This window comes from Moschus berezovskii, chromosome 21 (genome assembly GCF_049115385.1).
Source record: "Moschus berezovskii isolate FMDL1 chromosome 21, NW_MosBer_1.0, whole genome shotgun sequence".
NCBI lineage: Eukaryota > Metazoa > Chordata > Mammalia > Artiodactyla > Moschidae > Moschus > Moschus berezovskii.
Genome location: NC_142480.1, coordinates 62,948,643 through 62,967,202, shown reverse-complemented (window position 1 = coordinate 62,967,202; position 18,560 = coordinate 62,948,643). Strand labels below are relative to the sequence as shown.

At 37.0% G+C, this 18,560-nt stretch overlaps 1 protein-coding gene across 6 annotated transcripts in view; it reads right to left on the bottom strand.

The window, feature by feature from the left end:
- The window catches only part of LRRC28 (leucine rich repeat containing 28), a 211,562-nt gene that overhangs the window by 164,642 nt on the left and 28,360 nt on the right, over positions 1-18,560 (bottom strand). For all 6 annotated transcript variants that reach the window (XR_016035672.1, XR_016035673.1, XR_016035675.1 and 3 more), the window contains exons 4-5: positions 4,501-4,538; positions 3,744-3,881 (exon numbers count right to left, since the gene is read on the bottom strand). Coding sequence is in view for 2 of the 6 variants with exons in the window: in XM_055417715.2 (XP_055273690.1) it covers positions 3,744-3,881; positions 4,501-4,538 (176 nt within the window). In the remaining 4 variants the exon portion in view is untranslated. The remainder of the gene's footprint in view (positions 1-3,743; positions 3,882-4,500; positions 4,539-18,560) is intronic.

Genomic DNA, 18,560 nt, shown 5'->3' with positions numbered 1-18,560 from the left:
GAGAAATTCATAAACACACTGGACCCTCCTTAAAGCAGTATGCACATACTCACAAACACCAAACTGTCGATACAATTTGAGGGCATTAATGAAGCCCCTGCAACCCATTCTTAGATCCTAATTTTAAAACTATTAGCCGTTTAGATATTTTAAATGTTTCAAATACTGCTCTCAAATTTTCAAATTTTAAATATTGAATGTGAAATCACATCCAAAGGTTTTTCAACTACAAAAAAACACACGTAATATTGTCTTTCACATAAATATAACATATAAGACTATACCAATTGCCGGAAGCCAGCGAGGGAAATCCTACCCGTGGCAAAGGTCAATTGGGGAAGAGGCCTGACGGGCAAAGGCTAATCAGGACTCGAGGAACCCCCTGGACTTACCTGAGCATCTACCCCAAAGAAAATCGGAGTCTGACTGCCTTACTATCTTACGCCTCTTACCAAGTCCTCTAATGCTTACGGGGGCTTCCCCCAACCACCTTTCTCTGAAAACATTAATTCAGAGCTGTAGTTTAAAAGTTCTCCTCGGCTTAATAGGAGTGTTCCAATCCAAGCCCCTCTGATAGCTTTCTAACTTGCATGACAAGTTTGTCCGGGCTCTTACAACTATGAGTGTGACTGTTTATAGCCTCCCAGCCATGCAAAGACAGAAAGCCTAATATTCTAAAATACAGGAATCTGTTGAAGAAGTTAAAATCATTAGAATAGTTAGTACTAAAAAAGATTTCATTGTTGAATCAATGCTTGCTGCAAAGTTTCCTCTATCTATTGTATCCTTGGAAATATATTAATCACATATAGAGAATATAAGTAGTAACCTTTGATTTAACCACATCAGATCTTAAGTTAATAAATTCCTTTCTTGTAGCTCACTACACCTGTGCCTTATAGGAATGTAACTTTGTCAGAGTCTAGCACCTGACTTTAGGAAAATCATCTTAAAAGAATATAAGACTTTTTCTAGCTAACTAACCTTTGTTAGGAGAGAGGGCCATAAACTGTTAGCAGGCCACCTGGCCAGAAGATGATGTAAACCACCTAAAACTTTGTATATCACGAGACATACAAAAATGAGCCCTGATCCTGATAAGGGTCAAGACTGCTGACCCCGCGTGATTTTGGCGTGACTCTATACCTCTCTTTCTCTATTTTTTATGTGCACAACTTAGGGTATAAAAACAGCGCTGGAAAATAAAGTTTTGGGCCTTGCCCACTGAAGCTTGGTCTCCCCGTGTCGTTCTTTCTCTTTTTCTGTCCTTTTCTCTATTCTCCTTTTTCTGGTTGAGATCCTTGGAGCGCTGGGCCCTCTGCGTTTACTTATCTGCCTGGGCTTCTAAGACCCACTCGAGGGGGTGCCCTGGTGGGGTACCTCCAGTGACTCGAGAGGGCGCCTGCGGCCTACGTAAACAGAGCAAACCCCGTGCTGGGGTTTTATTGGTTTCCTGCGTAAACCAAGGAATCATCAGCCCCTGTCTCTCTCTCTCTCTCTCTGACGCCGATGCGGTTCATCCCGAGGATACCCTGGGCCATATCGAGGCTGGTCCCCGATAACCAATAGCATGGAATAGGTATTAACAGAAGAGGCTAACAGATATCAACTGGAGTCTACCGTCATTAAATGGACACCATATGGCAATTCCTCACATTTTTTTACGACAGTTAAAATACTTTTCCATAGTACGTCCCTAATGATTGGGTACACTTGGTAGATGTGTACCCAAGCCCCTCTGCCATTCAAATCGTAACACTGAAATTACCTCATAAAGACATACATAAAGTGAACTAAAAAATGAGTAAGATCTAGAGCACTGTATTTATGATGGCTCTGAAAAAAACCAAAAACTATATACATAGCTTAATCAAAAGTTTCTTCTCAAAATACATAGATACTACTGTATGTCATTGTACTCAAAACAAGCAAAAACCAACACAAGCAACAGAAATAAGTTAGGGAGATAAAATCAGAAGTAAATGCTTCAAATCTATTAAGAAACAGGTGAGAAATAAATTTAAAATTACATGAAGGTAGCCAGGAAATCTATACCCTCCACTGGTTATTAGGAAGCAGTCAATGACATTTTATATATATATATATATATACCCTTAACCTCTGAGAGTATATAATGAAAGGAAATGGCTACATTTTACCACAAAACGTTCTTACATTACAGGAAAAAACAGAATAGAACACAAAGAACAATGTTTTAATAGAGAGTTGTGTTACTCGTACATTCTTTAAATGTATAGAAAAAGCAACACTGTGTGCTTATGAACACAGTATTATAGCCATACATTTTGATTCTATAACATATCTTTTATGAATTTCATATTTGAAAATACTATCAAATCTAAAATATTCAGTATTATATCCATGCATTTTGACTCAATATTTTATAGAAGCTGATATATAAAAATATTCTGAAAATCTAAAGTATATCTTTGCTGATACATTTTCTATACAATCCCTGAAAGAGAATCTAATTTCCTGAGTATGTGAATACATAAACTTGATGAAATCAAGCTTCATGACAAAGCAAATTTAAAGCAAAGATCATACTCCTATATCATATTAAAAATTTTTGTACTAAGCAGAGTTATAGAAAGTAAGACACTTTAAATGAGGTTAAAAAATATTTTTTAAGCAGAGTTAACTGCTATACTAATACCATTTTTGTATACAATAGTGAATGTATATATTAAAGTCAGCACATAAAGTCTAAAAATTAATCAACTACTATTTCAAATAGAAATTTCTGTACTTGAAAAACTTTGGAGACAGTATCTTTTAAATTATAAATTCATTCACGGATTTAACATGAGTAATTTTTAACAGTTTCACATATCCTGGAAGTTCTAAGGCAGGCAGTAATTTGTAATTTTGGTTGAGTCATATATTTCACTTGGATACACTAAAAGACTCAGGAATACCAAGAGTTACTAGGTACAAATACTCCCAGTCAATGTCAGTGGTATCTGCATTTTTTTTTCTGCTTATTTTTGAATGCAGAGTACTTTCATGTAATACCTGAAGCACAAGCTATTTTTTTAAAATCATACTTCACTGCTTTAAAAATATGGGAAACGACATAAGACAGAGGAATCTCCAAGTGTGCGGGTTCACAAAGAAAGGTCTCTGAATATCCCTTGTAAGAAAGTCAAAGGACTTAACGGTAGCTCAGGAGAAGGCAGGATTTTGGTACTGTCTATACGTACATCATAATCTAATAGGATGATCAGCAGGCAGAAGTGACAGTTAGTTCAAGAACTCAAACTTAAACTCTGCTACTAAATTCTAGTATGATTCACATTAAATCAAAGTTAATGCACATCATTTACCTCACTAGAGAATGAGAGAAAACACTGCATGTATCTGCTTTTCAAACACTAAAATGCAAAATTCATATAAATTCCCTTATGTGAAATTCAAAACTAAATTAGCTTTTGGTACAAATAATTCACCAGGGCAGTGATTTGAAGGGGCACTGACTGCAATGCACAACTGTAGTAATTTCAGCTCAAAAACATGTAAATGCTGTCTTCTTATGTCTGCATCAGGGAAGACTTTTAGTCATACATAGTCCATCCACATTCCTTACCATTCTCCTCAAACAAGCGGACAATCAGAAACTTACAGATATACCCAAAGCCCACTGCCTAGACACAAAGTGAGAAATATTAATAAAAATAGCCTTGAAACAGACAAGAAGCTTCTGTGCTACAGACGGTGATTACCTGGAGGTAGGAATTGCAGTTGGTTATTAGCTAATCGAAGATGACGTAAAGCTCTCAGACGACCAATTTCTGGGCAAACAATTTCTAAGGCATTGTCACTAAGATCCAAACACTGTAGTTTTACAAGAGACCCAATGGCTTTGAAGAGAAAAGAAGGGTAAAAGCAAAATTAATTTGACTCAAGTGTTAAGACAAATTTTTAATGCAATTACTGCAAGTTTAAATATTTTAATACTTCATATCCCTATCTCTGGTGCTGACATAACAGTAAAAGCAAATATCAAATTAATTTTTAAAACATTTTTATTGCAGTACAGTATCAAACAACATTCTAGGAAGTAACATTTCTACCTCAATATAATATAAACTTTAAAAGATTACAAATAAAAACATTAAACAATGTAAAAAACTACTTGAATAAATAATTTGTGAAATGATACATGAAGTCATTTTTATCTAACCAAAATGTTAACTCATTAAACTAGAAGTTATTTTATTATTTACCCAATGTCAGTTTATCTGATAATAATTTACCTAACCATTATCAATACTTTAGACATATTAAATTTAATTGTAACTGTTAACTAGACTTACGAGAGGGAAAAAAGCTTTGAAACTAATAATGATGTTTTATAATTAAAATTCCCTAATACTCTAACCAAAACAGGTTTAAAGAGACAATCTGTTCTACTATTATAAAGCACAGATTTTACTCTAGCATCTCCTAACTATTAGTAAAAACTGATAGTGTATTTACCTTCCGGAACCACAACTATGTTATTTGAGTGAAGATACCTAGAAAAAAGAAGGGAAAAAAGGTACTATCGCTTAGTACTTCTGCTAAATAATCACCCTGTAAAATGCTCACTTAGAAATTTACTGAATATAACAAATGGACCAGACTTTCTTTCATACACTATTCTAAATGCATAGCACAAAATAATTAATAATACTTTGAGAATAATACTGTATACTAGAATTGCAAATATTAAACCTATTTGCTAATTCAGTTTCTATTTTAAAAACTCACACACAATAAACAATTATTTCTTAAGCTCATAAAATACATTACTAGTTTCTCTAGTTCATTTTAAGTTATGAAGGTTTTCAGCAAAACACCTAATAATGTTAAGAAAAATCAACAACTACTGTGTATAGGGAAACACAACTTTTAGTTTTTAAAGGATAACGTCACAAAATAATCAAATCAAAGATATTTCAAGACAGCTAGGAGAACCAAGAATGAAGTGATTAAATACTTATCATTTACAATATCTGTAAAATTACTCAATTGTCAAGATATAGAATTTATTTCACAGCAAGCGGAATTTTGTAAACAAGAAATCAAATTCTTTCCTAAAAATAAAAAAGGTCTAACACGCTGACAAGTCCAGGCAAGCCTAAGTAAATAACATTCCCCACTGAAGTATCTCTAGCACTCTCTGGTGGAGACATCATGCAATTGTCAGCAGTCAACTATTGAGAGCAAAACAATAGTGACTAATGAAAATCACATAGTAATAATTTTAAAAATAAATCTGTATCACTGATTTTGAGACCAGAGAACTAGATTTTGATAAACTATTTTGAAAATTATCTTATTATACTTCATAATCAATCTTCACATATTTTAAATAGAACTTAAGTCTTCTATATTTTATAGCCTAATATCAAATGTTAAAAGTCTATTACACAAAATAAGAAAGATACAAAATTAATAAATTTAAGTTTTCTATACGCTGATTAAATCAATTTTGTGTGGGAACTAACCTTCTGGGCCTAACACAATTTAACCAATTAAACCATTCTATGATTCATTTTATTCCTTGCTTTGTGCACACAAAATGATCCCCTATTTTTTAAAATGTGTCCATATTTTAAGGTAAGTACTCTTTAAACATTACTCTTAGGGAGCAATATCGAACTACTTAGACAGATTACTCTAAACATTTATGCCAGAAAACAACATGTAAGTATACACACACACACACGTATCAACACACATTTGCATGTGTTACACAAAAAGGCAGAGTGCCTAGACACCAAAACAAAGATAACTAATTTTTCAGTAATCTGCAAAATATTTGCCTTAGTTCTAGTTCTACCTATATCTGTTCAGTTCAGTTCAGTCACTCAGTCATGTCTGACTCTCTGCAACCCCATGGACTGCAGCACGCCAGGTTTCCCTGTCCATCACCAACTCCTGGAGTTTACTCAAACTCATGTCCATTCAGTCAGTGATGCCATCCAAACATCTCATCCTCTGGCATCCCCTTCTCCTCCTACCAGCATCAGGGTCTTTTCCAATGAGTCAGTTCTTCGCATCAAGTGGCCAAAGTATTGGAAGTTCTGCTTCAGCATCAGTCTTTCCAATGAATATTCAGGACTGATTTCCTTTAGGATGGACAGGTTGGATCTCCTTGCAGTCCAAGGGACTCTCAAGAGTCTTCTCCAACACCACAGTTCAAAAGCATCAATTCTTCAGCACTCAGCTTTCTTTATGGTCCATCTCTCACATCCATACATGACTACTGGAAAAACCATAGCTTTGACTAGATGGAACTTTGTTGGTAAAGTAATGTCTCTGCTTTTTAATATTCTGTCTAGGTTGGTCATAACTTTTCTTCTAAGGAGTAAGCGTCTTTTAATTTCATGGCTGCAGTCATAATCCGCAATGATTCTGGAGCCCAGAAAAATAAAGTCAGCTACTGTTTCCACTGTTTCCCCATCTATTTGCCATGAAGTGATGGGACCGGATGCTGTGATCTTAGTTTTCTGAATGTTGAGTTTTAAGCCAGCTTTTTCACTCTTCTCTTTCACTTTCATCAAGAGGCTCTTTAGTTCTTTACTTTCTGCCATACAGGTAGTGTCACCTGCATATCTGAGGTTATTGATATTTCTCCCGGCAATCTTGACACCAGTTTGTGTTTCATCCAGCCCAGCATTTCACGTGATGTACTCTGCATAGCACAGAAGGATTGATGCTTTTGAACTGTGGTGTTGGAAAAGACCCTTAAGAGTCCCTTGGACTGAAAGGAGATCCAACCAGTCCATCCTAAAGGAGATCAATCCTGGGTGTTCACTGGAGGGACTGATGTTGAAGCTGAAACTCCAATACTTTGGCCACATGATGTGAAGAGCTGACTCATTAGAAAAGTCCCTGATGCTGGGAAAGATTGAGGGCAAGAGGAGAAGGGGACGACAGAGGACAAGATGGTTGTATGGTATCACCGACTCGATGTACATGGGTTTGGGTAGACTCCGAGAGTTGGTGATGGCAGGGACCCCTGGCGTGTTGCGGTTCATGGGGTCGCAAAGAGTCAGACACAACTGAGTGACTGAACTGAACTGACTCTGCACATAAGTTAAATAAGCAAGGACAATATAACAGCCTTGATGTACTCCTTTCCCAATTTGGAACTGGTCTGTTGTTCCATGTACAGTTTTAACTGATGCTTCTTGACCTGCATACACATTTCTCAGGAGGCAGGTCAGGTGGTCTGGTATTCCCATCTCTAAGAATTTTCCAAAGTTTGTTGTGATCCACACAGTCAAAGGCTTTGGCATAGTCAATAAAATAGATGTTTTTCTGGAACTCTCTTGCTTTTTCGATGATCCATTGGATGTTGGCAATTTGAACTCTGGTTCCTCTGCCTTTTCTAAATCCAGCTTGAACATCTGCAATTTCATGGTTCACATACTGTTGAAGCCTGGCTTGGAGAATTTTGAGCATTACTTTGCTAGCACATGAGATGAATGCAACTGTGCAAGAGTTTGAACATTCTACCTGTATAAAATGACTTTAAAATGTCTGAGTCAAAACAAGAACTAAATTATTCACTATTATCATTAAAATAAAAAAGTATATTTTAACACATTAAATTTATATACATTATAATGAAGAAGCAGTAGTTTAGAACGTTCTCAATCCTGACCACACATAAGAATCACCAGTGGTCTTCAAAATATAGATGCCCAAGGCCATCTCAGGTTTTTCTGATGTGCAACTGATAAACAATCATCCCTGGCAGAAAGGATCAGAGAGTAGGTCCTGGAGCCAGACAGCGTGTACCTTATTAGCCATGTGAGCAGGGGAAAATCAATGACCTTTTCACTTTCTTAATCCAAGGAACTGGAGGATAACAGCATCAAGAACATAAGGATATTGTAAGGATTAAATGCATTAATAAATGTAAAGCCCTTAGAAGAGAATGCAGTGAGCCCCACTGTTATAGTTATTATTGTTACCATGAGTCATCTGTAATCAAAGGCTTGGCAATTTTAAGTCCCTTCTCTTTACTTAAGTTTTGTAATTTCAAATTAGTTAAAATGGTGGTGTCTCAATCTAAGTGGTTTTCATCAAGCTGTTTCTTCTACTCAAAATGATGCATTTATAGCCACTTTGGAAAATGGTTGGCTGTTTTTTTTTAAATAAAATTATAGATATTTACTTAATAGTAATATGCGAATGTCAGTTTCTTAGTTTTGACAAAAGTTCCACAAAATTGTATTAAGATGTTGACAACAGGAGAAACTGGATACCAGAACTCTGTACTTAGTATCTTTACAACTTTTCTGTAAATACAAAACTGTTTCAAATTAAAAAATTTTTTAATTAGAGGAACAAATCATTTATTTCCAGTAATGATTAAATAATAGGGACCAGATTTACCCAGTTGCTATAAGCAATAAGAAAACAGAATGGATTATATGAAACAATTATTTTCAGATACTGACAACAGGCAGCTAGAGAGAGAAAAAACAAATGAGGTGAGCAGCTCACTTGTTGCTCACAACAAACTGTGGCAAATTTGCCTAGAGGCAAATTGTAGGCTGTGGATCCCAAACAAAGAATGTAAATCTCACTGAGTTATGAAGATACATAGTAGAGTTCAGGGAACCAGAGGCAGCTGGAAGTTGTGGAATATAGTTCTGGAGGAGAAGGTACTATTGAAAAAAGAAAACAAAAAAACAAACTTCAAGGCAACCTTTGACTCTTCAGTTCAGTTCAGTTCAGTTGCTCAGTCGTGTCCGACTCTCCGCGACCCCATGAATCACAGCACGCCAGGCCTCCCTGTCCATCACCAACTCCTGAACTCTTACGTGAATTCTAAAATGCATTCCAGGCAAAAAGTAACCGAACACCTAACAGCTGAACAGTCCACAGAACTCATACAGGGCTAGAAAGCACTCAAGTTCTGAGCAGCAAGGGTACCAAATCCTTGTTGATCACTTTTGCATTTAAATGAGATCCTCAAAAGGCCTTCTGTGGGTAATAGGGCTAAACTATCCCTACAGTAGAGGTTACTCTAGACCTGTCCTAACAAAGCATAAAGACAGGCCATGAAAGGATCAAACTAAATTGCAAATAATTTTAAAGCCAGAACAAAGCACCACAAAAAGGAAGACAACAAAGTGTAACACTCAATAATTAACATTTATAAGGTCCAGCATCTAATGAAAAAGTGCTAAGAATCAGGAAAATATGACCAATAACCAGGATAAAAAATAGTAAACACAAATAGACCTGGTACGACACAGATAAATAATTAGCCAATAAAAACTTTAAAACATAAATAATTATATTCAGGTATTCAAAGAAAAACATTAACATTGTAAGACAAATGTTAACATATAACGAAGAACCAAACAGCACTTTTAGAGATCAAATATAAAAAATAAAAATCCCACTAGGTGGGATTAACAGCAGATTAGATATCGAAGCAGAAAATATTACTAACTCTGAAAATAGAGAAACATAATTTGTCCTAACTGAAGCACATTAAAAAAAAATAAAAAGACTGAAAAGAACTGTAACAGTGTGTCAGTAATTATGGGACAATATCAAACTAACAACAGGTAAGAGTCCCAAAAGTAGGGACCAGAGATAAGGGTATAGAAATAAATATCTAAAGAACTAATGTTTAAAAATTCCAAATTTGATGCAAACTATAAAGACACTGTGATTCATGGGGTCGCAAAGAGTCAGACGCTACTGAGTGACAGAACTGAACAGGCATTTATAAAGTGACAATATTTAAATGTTTGCAAAATTTTGGTGTATCCTTAAATTTCAGATGGAAGTATGGAACGTGAGAACTGTCCAAAAAAAGTTCAATTTCCCAGACTTATTGAAGGAATTTAACATAAAGAAATAATCCAAAGAAAGAGAAAAGCATTAGAACATTTAGAGAATGGTTGCACATGAGTTTGGGTGAACTCCAGAGGTTGGTGATGGACAGGGAGGCCTGGCGTGCTACGATTCATGGGGTCACAGAGAGTCAGACACGACTGAGTGACTGAAGTGAACTGATAAAGACACAACCTTTCAGGGATCACAGCCTTGTCGTTTTGAGAGGCTTGCGTTATTCAATGAAGCTATAAGCCATGCCATGCAGGGCCACGCAAGATAGACGGGTCATGTTCTGAATGGAACAACTGACTGATTCAAATTTGGGAAAAGAGTAAGACAAGCTGTATATTGTCACCCTGCATACTTAACTTATATACAGAGTATATCCTGGGGCTTCCCAGGTGGCACAGTGGTAAAGACTCCTCCTGCTAATGCAGGAAAAGCCAGAGACGTGGGTTTGATCCCTAGATGGGGAAGATCTCCTGGAGAAGGAAATGGCAATCCGCTCCAGTTTTCTTGCTGGAAAATTCCATGGACAGAGGAGCCTGGCGGGCTACAGTCCATGGGGTCACAAAGCATCAGACATGACTGAGAGACTGAGCACACACAGACACACAGTGTACATCATGCAAAATGTCAGGCTGTATGAATCACAAGTTGGAATCACGATTGCCAGGAGAAATAGCAACAACCTCAGATATGCAGATGATACTATTCTAGTGGCAGAAAGTGAAGAGGAACTAAAGAGCCTCTTGAAGTATGCAAATGGAGAGTAAAAAAGCTGGCGTGAAACTCAATATTAAGAAAACTAAGATGGGCATGCAGTCCTATCATTTCATGGCAAACAGAAGGGGAAAAGTAGAAGCAGTGACAGATTTTCTTTTCTTGAGCTCCAAAATCACTGCAGATAGTAACTGCAGCCAGGAAATTAAAAGATGCTTGCTCCTCAGAAGGAAACCTCCGACAAATTTAGACAGTGTATTAAAAAGCAGGGACATCAGTTTGCTGACAAAGGTCCATATGGTCAAATCTATGGTTTTCCCAGTAGTCATGTATGGATGCGAGTTGGACAATAAAGAAGGCTGAGTGCCAAAGAACTGATGCTTTTGAATCGCAGTGCTATGGAAGACTCTTGAGAGTCCCTTGGACTGCCAGTCAATCCTAATGGAAATCAACCCTGGGTATTCATTGGATGGACTGATGTTAAAGTTTAAACTCCTTTTTAGTCACCTTATGTGAAGAGCTGACTCATTGGAAAAGACCCTGATTCTGGGAAAGACTGAAGTCAAAAGGAAACAGAAGCAGCAGAGGATAAGATGGTTAGATGACATCACAGACTCAATGGACATGAATCTGAGCAAACTCAAAGAAATAGAGAAGCCTGGTGTGCTACAGTCCATGGGGTCACGAAGCATCAGGCACAGCTTAGCAACTAAACAACGACAACAACAAAGACAAAAACCCAAGATGCTCAATGAATGTCAAGGATAATCATATGTCAAGCAAATCATAACAAATTCCTGAAAACCAATATAAGAAACAGAAATTCTTCAAAGTAGCCCAAGGAGAAAAGACACTTTACATACTGTGGAAGAAATATAGGAATGTCTCTTTAGAAAGTATACAAGCCAGAAGACAAAGAACACCAAGAAAATGTTGAAAGGAAAGATGTAACTGGCAACCAAGAACTCTAATTCCAGAAGACTATATATATATTTCAGAATTATGAAGCAGAATGTAAAGTAAGAAACTATACAACTTTTAGCAAAGTAAAACACTACACAACTTAAAAAGCAGAGACATTACTTTGCTGACAAAGGTCTCTCTAGTCAAAGCTATGGTTTTTCCAGTAGTCATGTATGGGTGTAAGAGCTGGACTATAAAAACAGCTGAGTGCCAAAGAATTGATGCTTTTGAACTGTGGTGTTGGAGAAGACTCTTAAGAGTTCCTTGGACTGCAAAGAGATAAAACCAGTCCATCCTAAAGGAGATCAGTCCTGAATATTCATTGGAAGGACTGATGCTGAAGCTGAAACTCTAATACTTTAGCCACCCAATGCGAAGGACTGACTCCTTGGGAAAGACCCGATGCTGGGGAAGACTGAAGACAGGAGGATATGGGGATCACAGAGGATGAGATGGTTGGATGGCATCACCAACTTGATGGACATGAGTTTGAGCAAGCTCCAGGAGTTGGTGATGGACAAGGAAGCCTGACGTCCACAAGATTACAAAGAGTTGGACACTACTGAGTGACTGAACTGAACTGAAGAACTCTAATTCCAGAAGGCAAAATATATATATATATATTTCAGAATTATGAAGATGAATGTAAAGTAAAAAACTATACAACTTTTAGAGGAAAAAAGCAGAAGAAAATCTTTCAGTTCAGTTCAGTTCAGTCGCTCAGTCGTGTCCGACTCTCCGCGACCCCATGAATCACAGCACGCCAGGCCTCCCTGTCCATCACTAACCCCTGGAGTACACTCAAACTCATGCCCACAGAGTCGGTCATGCCATCCAGCCATCTCATTCTTGGTCGTCCCCTTCTCCTCCCACCCCCAACCTTTCCCAGCATCAGAGTCTTTTCCAGTGAGTCAACTCTTCACATGAGGTGGCCAAAGTATTGCAGTTTCAGCTTTAGCATCAGTCCCTCCAATGAACATCCAGGATTGATCTCCTTTAGAATGGACTGGCTGGATCTCCTTGCAATATAAGGGACTCTCAAGAGTCTTCTTCAACACCACAGTTCAAAAGCATCGATTCTTCGGTGATCAGTCTTCTTCACAGTCCAACTCTCACATCCATACATGACTACGGGAAAAACCATTGCCTTGACTAGACGGACCTTGGTTGGCAAAGTAATGTCTCTGCTTTTTAATATACTATCAAGGTTGGTCATAACTTTCCTTCCAAGGAGCAAGCGTCTTTTAATTTCATGGCTGCAATCAGCATCTGCAGTGATTTTGGAGCCCAAAAAAATAAAGTCTGACACTGTTTCCACTGTTTTTCCATCTATTTCCCATGAAGTGATGGGACCAGATGCCATGATCTTTGTTTTCTGAATGTTGAGCTTCAAGCCAACCTTTTCACTCAGAAAATCTTTAGGGCCTAGGATTAGAAAACGTTTTTATACTTGATACTAAAAACATGATACATAAAAGCAAAAATTGTTAATGTGGACCTCATCAAAAGGTAAAACTTTTGCTCTGCAAAAAAACATGAAAATAGAAAGTATACAATGGGAGAAAATATTTGTAAACAACATATACAACCAAGGACTGGTTTCCAGAATACATGAAGAATTCTTAAAATTATTACAACTAAAAAAAAGTACCCAAATAGAAAATGTACAATAGCCAAGAACAGACATTTCACTGAAGATAAAGACAAGTATTTTAAAAGATGTCAAATGTTATTAGGCATTCAGTTCAGTTCAGTTCAGTCGCTCAGTCGTGTCCGACTCTTTGCGACCCCATGAATCACAGCACGCCAGGCTTCCCTGTCCATCACCAACTCCCGGAGTTCATTCAAACTCATGTCCATCGAGTCGGTGATGCCATCCAGCCATCTCATTCTCTGTCGTCCCTGCCTCCTCCCACCCCCAATCCCTCCTAGCATCAGACTCTTTTCCAGTGAGTCAACTCATCACATGAGGTAGCCAAAGTATTAGAGTTTTAGCTTTAGCATCAGTCCTTCCAATGAACACCCAGGATTGATCTCCTTTAGAATGGACTGGTTGGATCTCCTTGCAGTCCAACGGACTCTCAAGAGTCTTCTCCAGCACCACAGTTCAAAAGCATCAATTCTTCGGCGATCAGCCTTCTTCACAGTCCAACTGTCACATCCATACATGACCACGGGAAAAACCATAGCCTTGACTAGACGGACCTTTGTTGGCAAAGTAATGTCCCTGCTTTTTAGAGAAATACAAATTAAAACCACAATTAGATAAAACCACACATCTATCAAAATGAAAAAAAAAAGTTAAATAATGACATCAAAATAACACTGGTGAGATGTGGAGAAACTGGAACAATCACACACTATTAGGGGAGAATGCAAAATGGTACAGCCAACCTGGAAACTTATTTGGAAGTTTTTAATGAAACTACAAATTCAGATGAAAAGTGGCAGAGTAAGGACTTCCAAAAATTATCTTTTCATAAAATTAACAAGAATACTGCCAAAAATTATTCATAAGCTACATGTACAAAACTTTGGAAATTAAAATCAAAGACTTGCAGTAATACAGGGAGGGTTTATTTAAGAAAAATGGCAAAAACCTCAGTAAGAAGACTAAGTTGTGAACTTTGGGGTATTTTCATTTGCCCCAGTCCTACCCCCAATTCTCCAGCACTGCAGAAGCCTGGAAAAACACTTTGGTTGCTTTTCACTTTAACTGCACTAGCCCAGCCAGCACCGAAAGGGACAGAACCAAGCTGGAGTTCACTCCCAGAGAACTACCATTTGACTGTCTCATGGTTCCCTGAAAGACCCCACTTGCAAGTCTGTTTTTAACTTGATCTGACTACAAGCTTGCCCAGTACAAAACACACTTTCCCCAGTTAAGATAAATTACAGGCAACTGTTTAAACTTACTGCTGCCTAAGACAGTAGATAACAGCTGGAGCAAACAACAGACAACCAAAAACCTTAAACAAAAAAATTAGGGAAGGAGATTTACAGAGGAACTTTGAAAAACTGGCATATTTCTAGAAACAAACAAGGTCACATGCATGCCCAGAGTTGCACATAAGCTCAGGAAAACACCTGAGAAACCCTAAGCTCTCAACTCTGCGGAAATTGAAGTTCTTCATAAGAAATGAAGAAGGGCTTCCCTGGTGGCTCAGATGGTAAAGAATCTGCCTGCAATGCAGAAGACCTGGGTTTGATCCCTAGGTTGGGAAGATACCCTGGAGTAGGGAATGGCTACCCACTCCAATATTCTTGCCTGGAGAATCCCATGGACAGAGGAACGTGGCAGGCTACAGTCCATAGGGTGGCAAAGAGTCAGACATGACTAAAGTGATTTAGCACACACAGCACATGTAAGAAGTGAAGTCTAAAGCAAAGCTGTCAACTGTCTACCTAATTGAGAGGGGAAGGCATGCCACAATACACACACAGAGACCTCAGCAAAGACTGGGAGACTTAGCAGATTCAGGTAGTTAAAGAAATCTCTGCTTAATCATTAGCTGACCACTAAAGTAACTGACCAGATACTTAAAAATACTAATAATAATAAAAAGGAAAGGAAAAAAAAAAGGACAGAGAGTAGAGGAACTCCTTCTATAAGGCTAATACAATTGTGATACCAAATCCAGACAAAGACATAACCAGAAAAAAGACTACAGACCATTATCTCTTATGAATACAGATGCAAAATTCTTCAACAAAATACTGGCAAGCCAAATTCAGCAATATATAAAAAGGATTATACTCCGTGACCAAATGGAAATTATCCCCAGTAATGCACAGCTGGTTCAACATACAAACATTAATAAAAACATATGATCATCTCAATAGATGAAAGAAGGAAGGAAAGATTATCTTATAAAATCTTTTATACTAAAAACAGAAAATAAAGTATAGAAGAGAATTTCCTCAATTACATACGGGGATCTATGAAAAATCTAAAGCTAACACACTTAATGGCAAAAGACTAAAAACTCTCCCCCTAAGATCAACACAAAGATATCCAGTCTCATCACTTCTGTTTAACATTCTATATTCTAGCCAGGGCAACTAAGCAAGAAAAAGAAATAAAAGGTACATAGATCAGAAAGGAAGAAATACAACTCTTTTTTGGTAATGACTTGATTTTGTTTACAGAAAATTGGAAGGAATTCAACAAAAACAAGAGAGAGCTAATAAATGAGTCTGGCAAGGTTGAAGGATATAATATCAAAATATAAAAATCAACTATATTTTTATATTGTTGTTGTTGTTTTAGTTGCTAGGTCATGTCTGACCTTTGCATCCCCATGGACTGAAGCCTGCCAAGCTCCTCTGTTCATGGGATTTCCCAGACAAGAATTTTTACATACTAGGCACTAAACAATTCTAAAGGGAAATTAAAAATATAATTCTACGTACAAAAGCATCAAAAAGAATAAATTTAACAGAAGAAATTCAGTATTTTTATACTAAAAAGTGTTCAATGTTCAAATTATAAAATTGTTGAAAGAAACTGAAGACCTAAATAAATAGAAAGATATCCCACATTCATAGATTAGAAGACATTATACTGTTAGGATGGCAATAATCCACAAACTGATCTAAAGAGTCAATGCAATCATTATCAACAATAATCCGTTCCGTTCCGTCGCTCAGTCGTGTCTGACTCTATGCGACCCCGTGGACTGTAGCCTACCAGGCTTCTCCGTCCATGGGATTCTCCAGGCAAGAATACTGGAGTGGGTTACCGTTTCCTTCTCCAGGGGATCTTCCCGACCCAGGGATCGAACCCGGGTCTCCCGCATTGGAGGCAGACGCTTTAACCTCTGAGCCACCAGGGTTGGCTTTTTTTTTTATAAATTGAGAAGCAGATCTTAATATTCACATGGAAATGCAAGAGATTTAGAATAGCTAAAATCATTTTGAAACATAAGAATAATGTTGGAAGAACCATACTTCTCAATTTCTAAACCTATTTATTACAAAGCTAGAGTAATCAAGTCTCTGTGGTACTGGCAAAAAGATAAGACATATAGGTCAAAGGAATAGAATTGAGAATCAAGAAATATGCCTATGTGCCCTGGGAAAAGAACAGCCATCTCAATCAGTTCAGTTCAGTTCAGTCGCTCAGTCGTGTCCAACTCTCCGTGACCCCATTAATCACAGCACGCCAGGCCTCCCTGTCCATCACCAACTCCCAGAGTTCACTCAAACTCATGTCCACAGAGTTGGTGATGCCATCCAGCCATCTCATTCTAGGTCGTCCCCTTCTCCTCCCGCCCCCAACCTTTCCCAGCATCAGAGTTTTTTCCAGTGAGTCAACTCGTCGCATGAGGTGGCCAAAGTATTGCAGTTTCAGCCTTAGCATCAGACCTTCCAATGAACACCCAGGATCGATCTCCCTTAGAATGGACTGGTTGGATAAATGGTGGTAAAATAACTAGAAAACTGAACTTTAGATCTCTACATCACATCATATGCAAAAATTAACTCAAAATGTATCAAGACTTAAATGTAAAAGCGAAAACTATACAATTTAAATAAGAAAATGGAGGTAAATCTTCATGACATTGGATTAGAAAATCTTTCAGACGTGATAACTAAACACAAGCAATTTATCAATAAAAGTAAAAGATAAATCACAGAATGGGAGAAAATATTTGCAAATCATATATATGATAAGGGTCTAGTATCCCAAATATATAAAACACTTTTAGAACTGAACAACAAAAAGACAACCTTTATAATTTTTAAATGGACAAGTCTGAATAAATATTTCCCCAAAGAAAAGACATATATGACCAATAAGCACATGAAAATACATCATTAGTCATTAGGAAAAATACAAATGAAAACTATAAGAAACCAATTTACACATCCTAGGGTGACTATAATCAAAAGTACAGAAAATAACAAGTGTTGATAACAATGTGGAGAATCCTCACATATTGTTGGTAGAACTACAAAATAGTATAGCCTCTTTGGAAAACAGTTTGGCAGTTCCTCAAACATTAAACATAGAGTTACCACTGCATTCCACTCCTAGGTAGAAACGCCAGAGAACTAAAAATAAATGTTCATAATCAAACTTCTACATAAATGTTTACAACTGCATTATTCACCATAGCCAAAATGTGAAGATAAGCCAAATGTCTACTGACTAAAAAACGGATAAACAAAATGCTGTATATCCATGCAATGGAATATTATTCAGCCATAAAAAGAATGGATTCTGAAATATGCTATGCCATAGATGACACAGGCTATGCTAAAACAGCCAGACATAAATAGTCACATATTGCATGTTTCCATTTATATAAAATGTCCAGAATAGGAATATCCATAGAAATAGAAAGCAGATTATTGGTCACCAGGGAGTTACAAGAAATTAGGAGAGGGGAATGATTATTAATCATCATTTAGGGTGATGAAAATGTTCTGAATTAGACAGTGATAATGGTTGCTCAATCTTGTGTATATACCAAAACCAATAAACCATACACTTTAAAAGTGTATGATTAAAATTTTATGTAAATCATATTTCAATTTAAAAAATGAAACAAAGAATTTTCACGTGATTCAGCAATTAAACTCTTAAGCATTTATCTCAGAGAAATGAAAACTTACTCATATGCAAAAAAACATGTACATGAATGTTCATAGGAGCTTTATGCATAATAGCTAAAAATGACACTAATATGTCCTTCAATAGGTGAATGGACAAACTCTATACATACTGTGAAATATAACTGAGCAACATAAAGGAACTTCTGCTATATGCAACTACTTAAATAGGTCTCAGGGGAATTATGCTGAATGAAAATAAAGCTAGCCCCAAAAGGTTACATATTGTATGATTTATAAAATATAAAAAATTAAACTGACCAAGTTGTAGAGATGGAGAACAGAGTAGCAGTTGCCAGGGTTTGGGGACATGGGGAATGTGATTATAAAAGGGTAAAAAATTAGGAAAACGGAATAATATCAGTAGATTGTAGTAACGT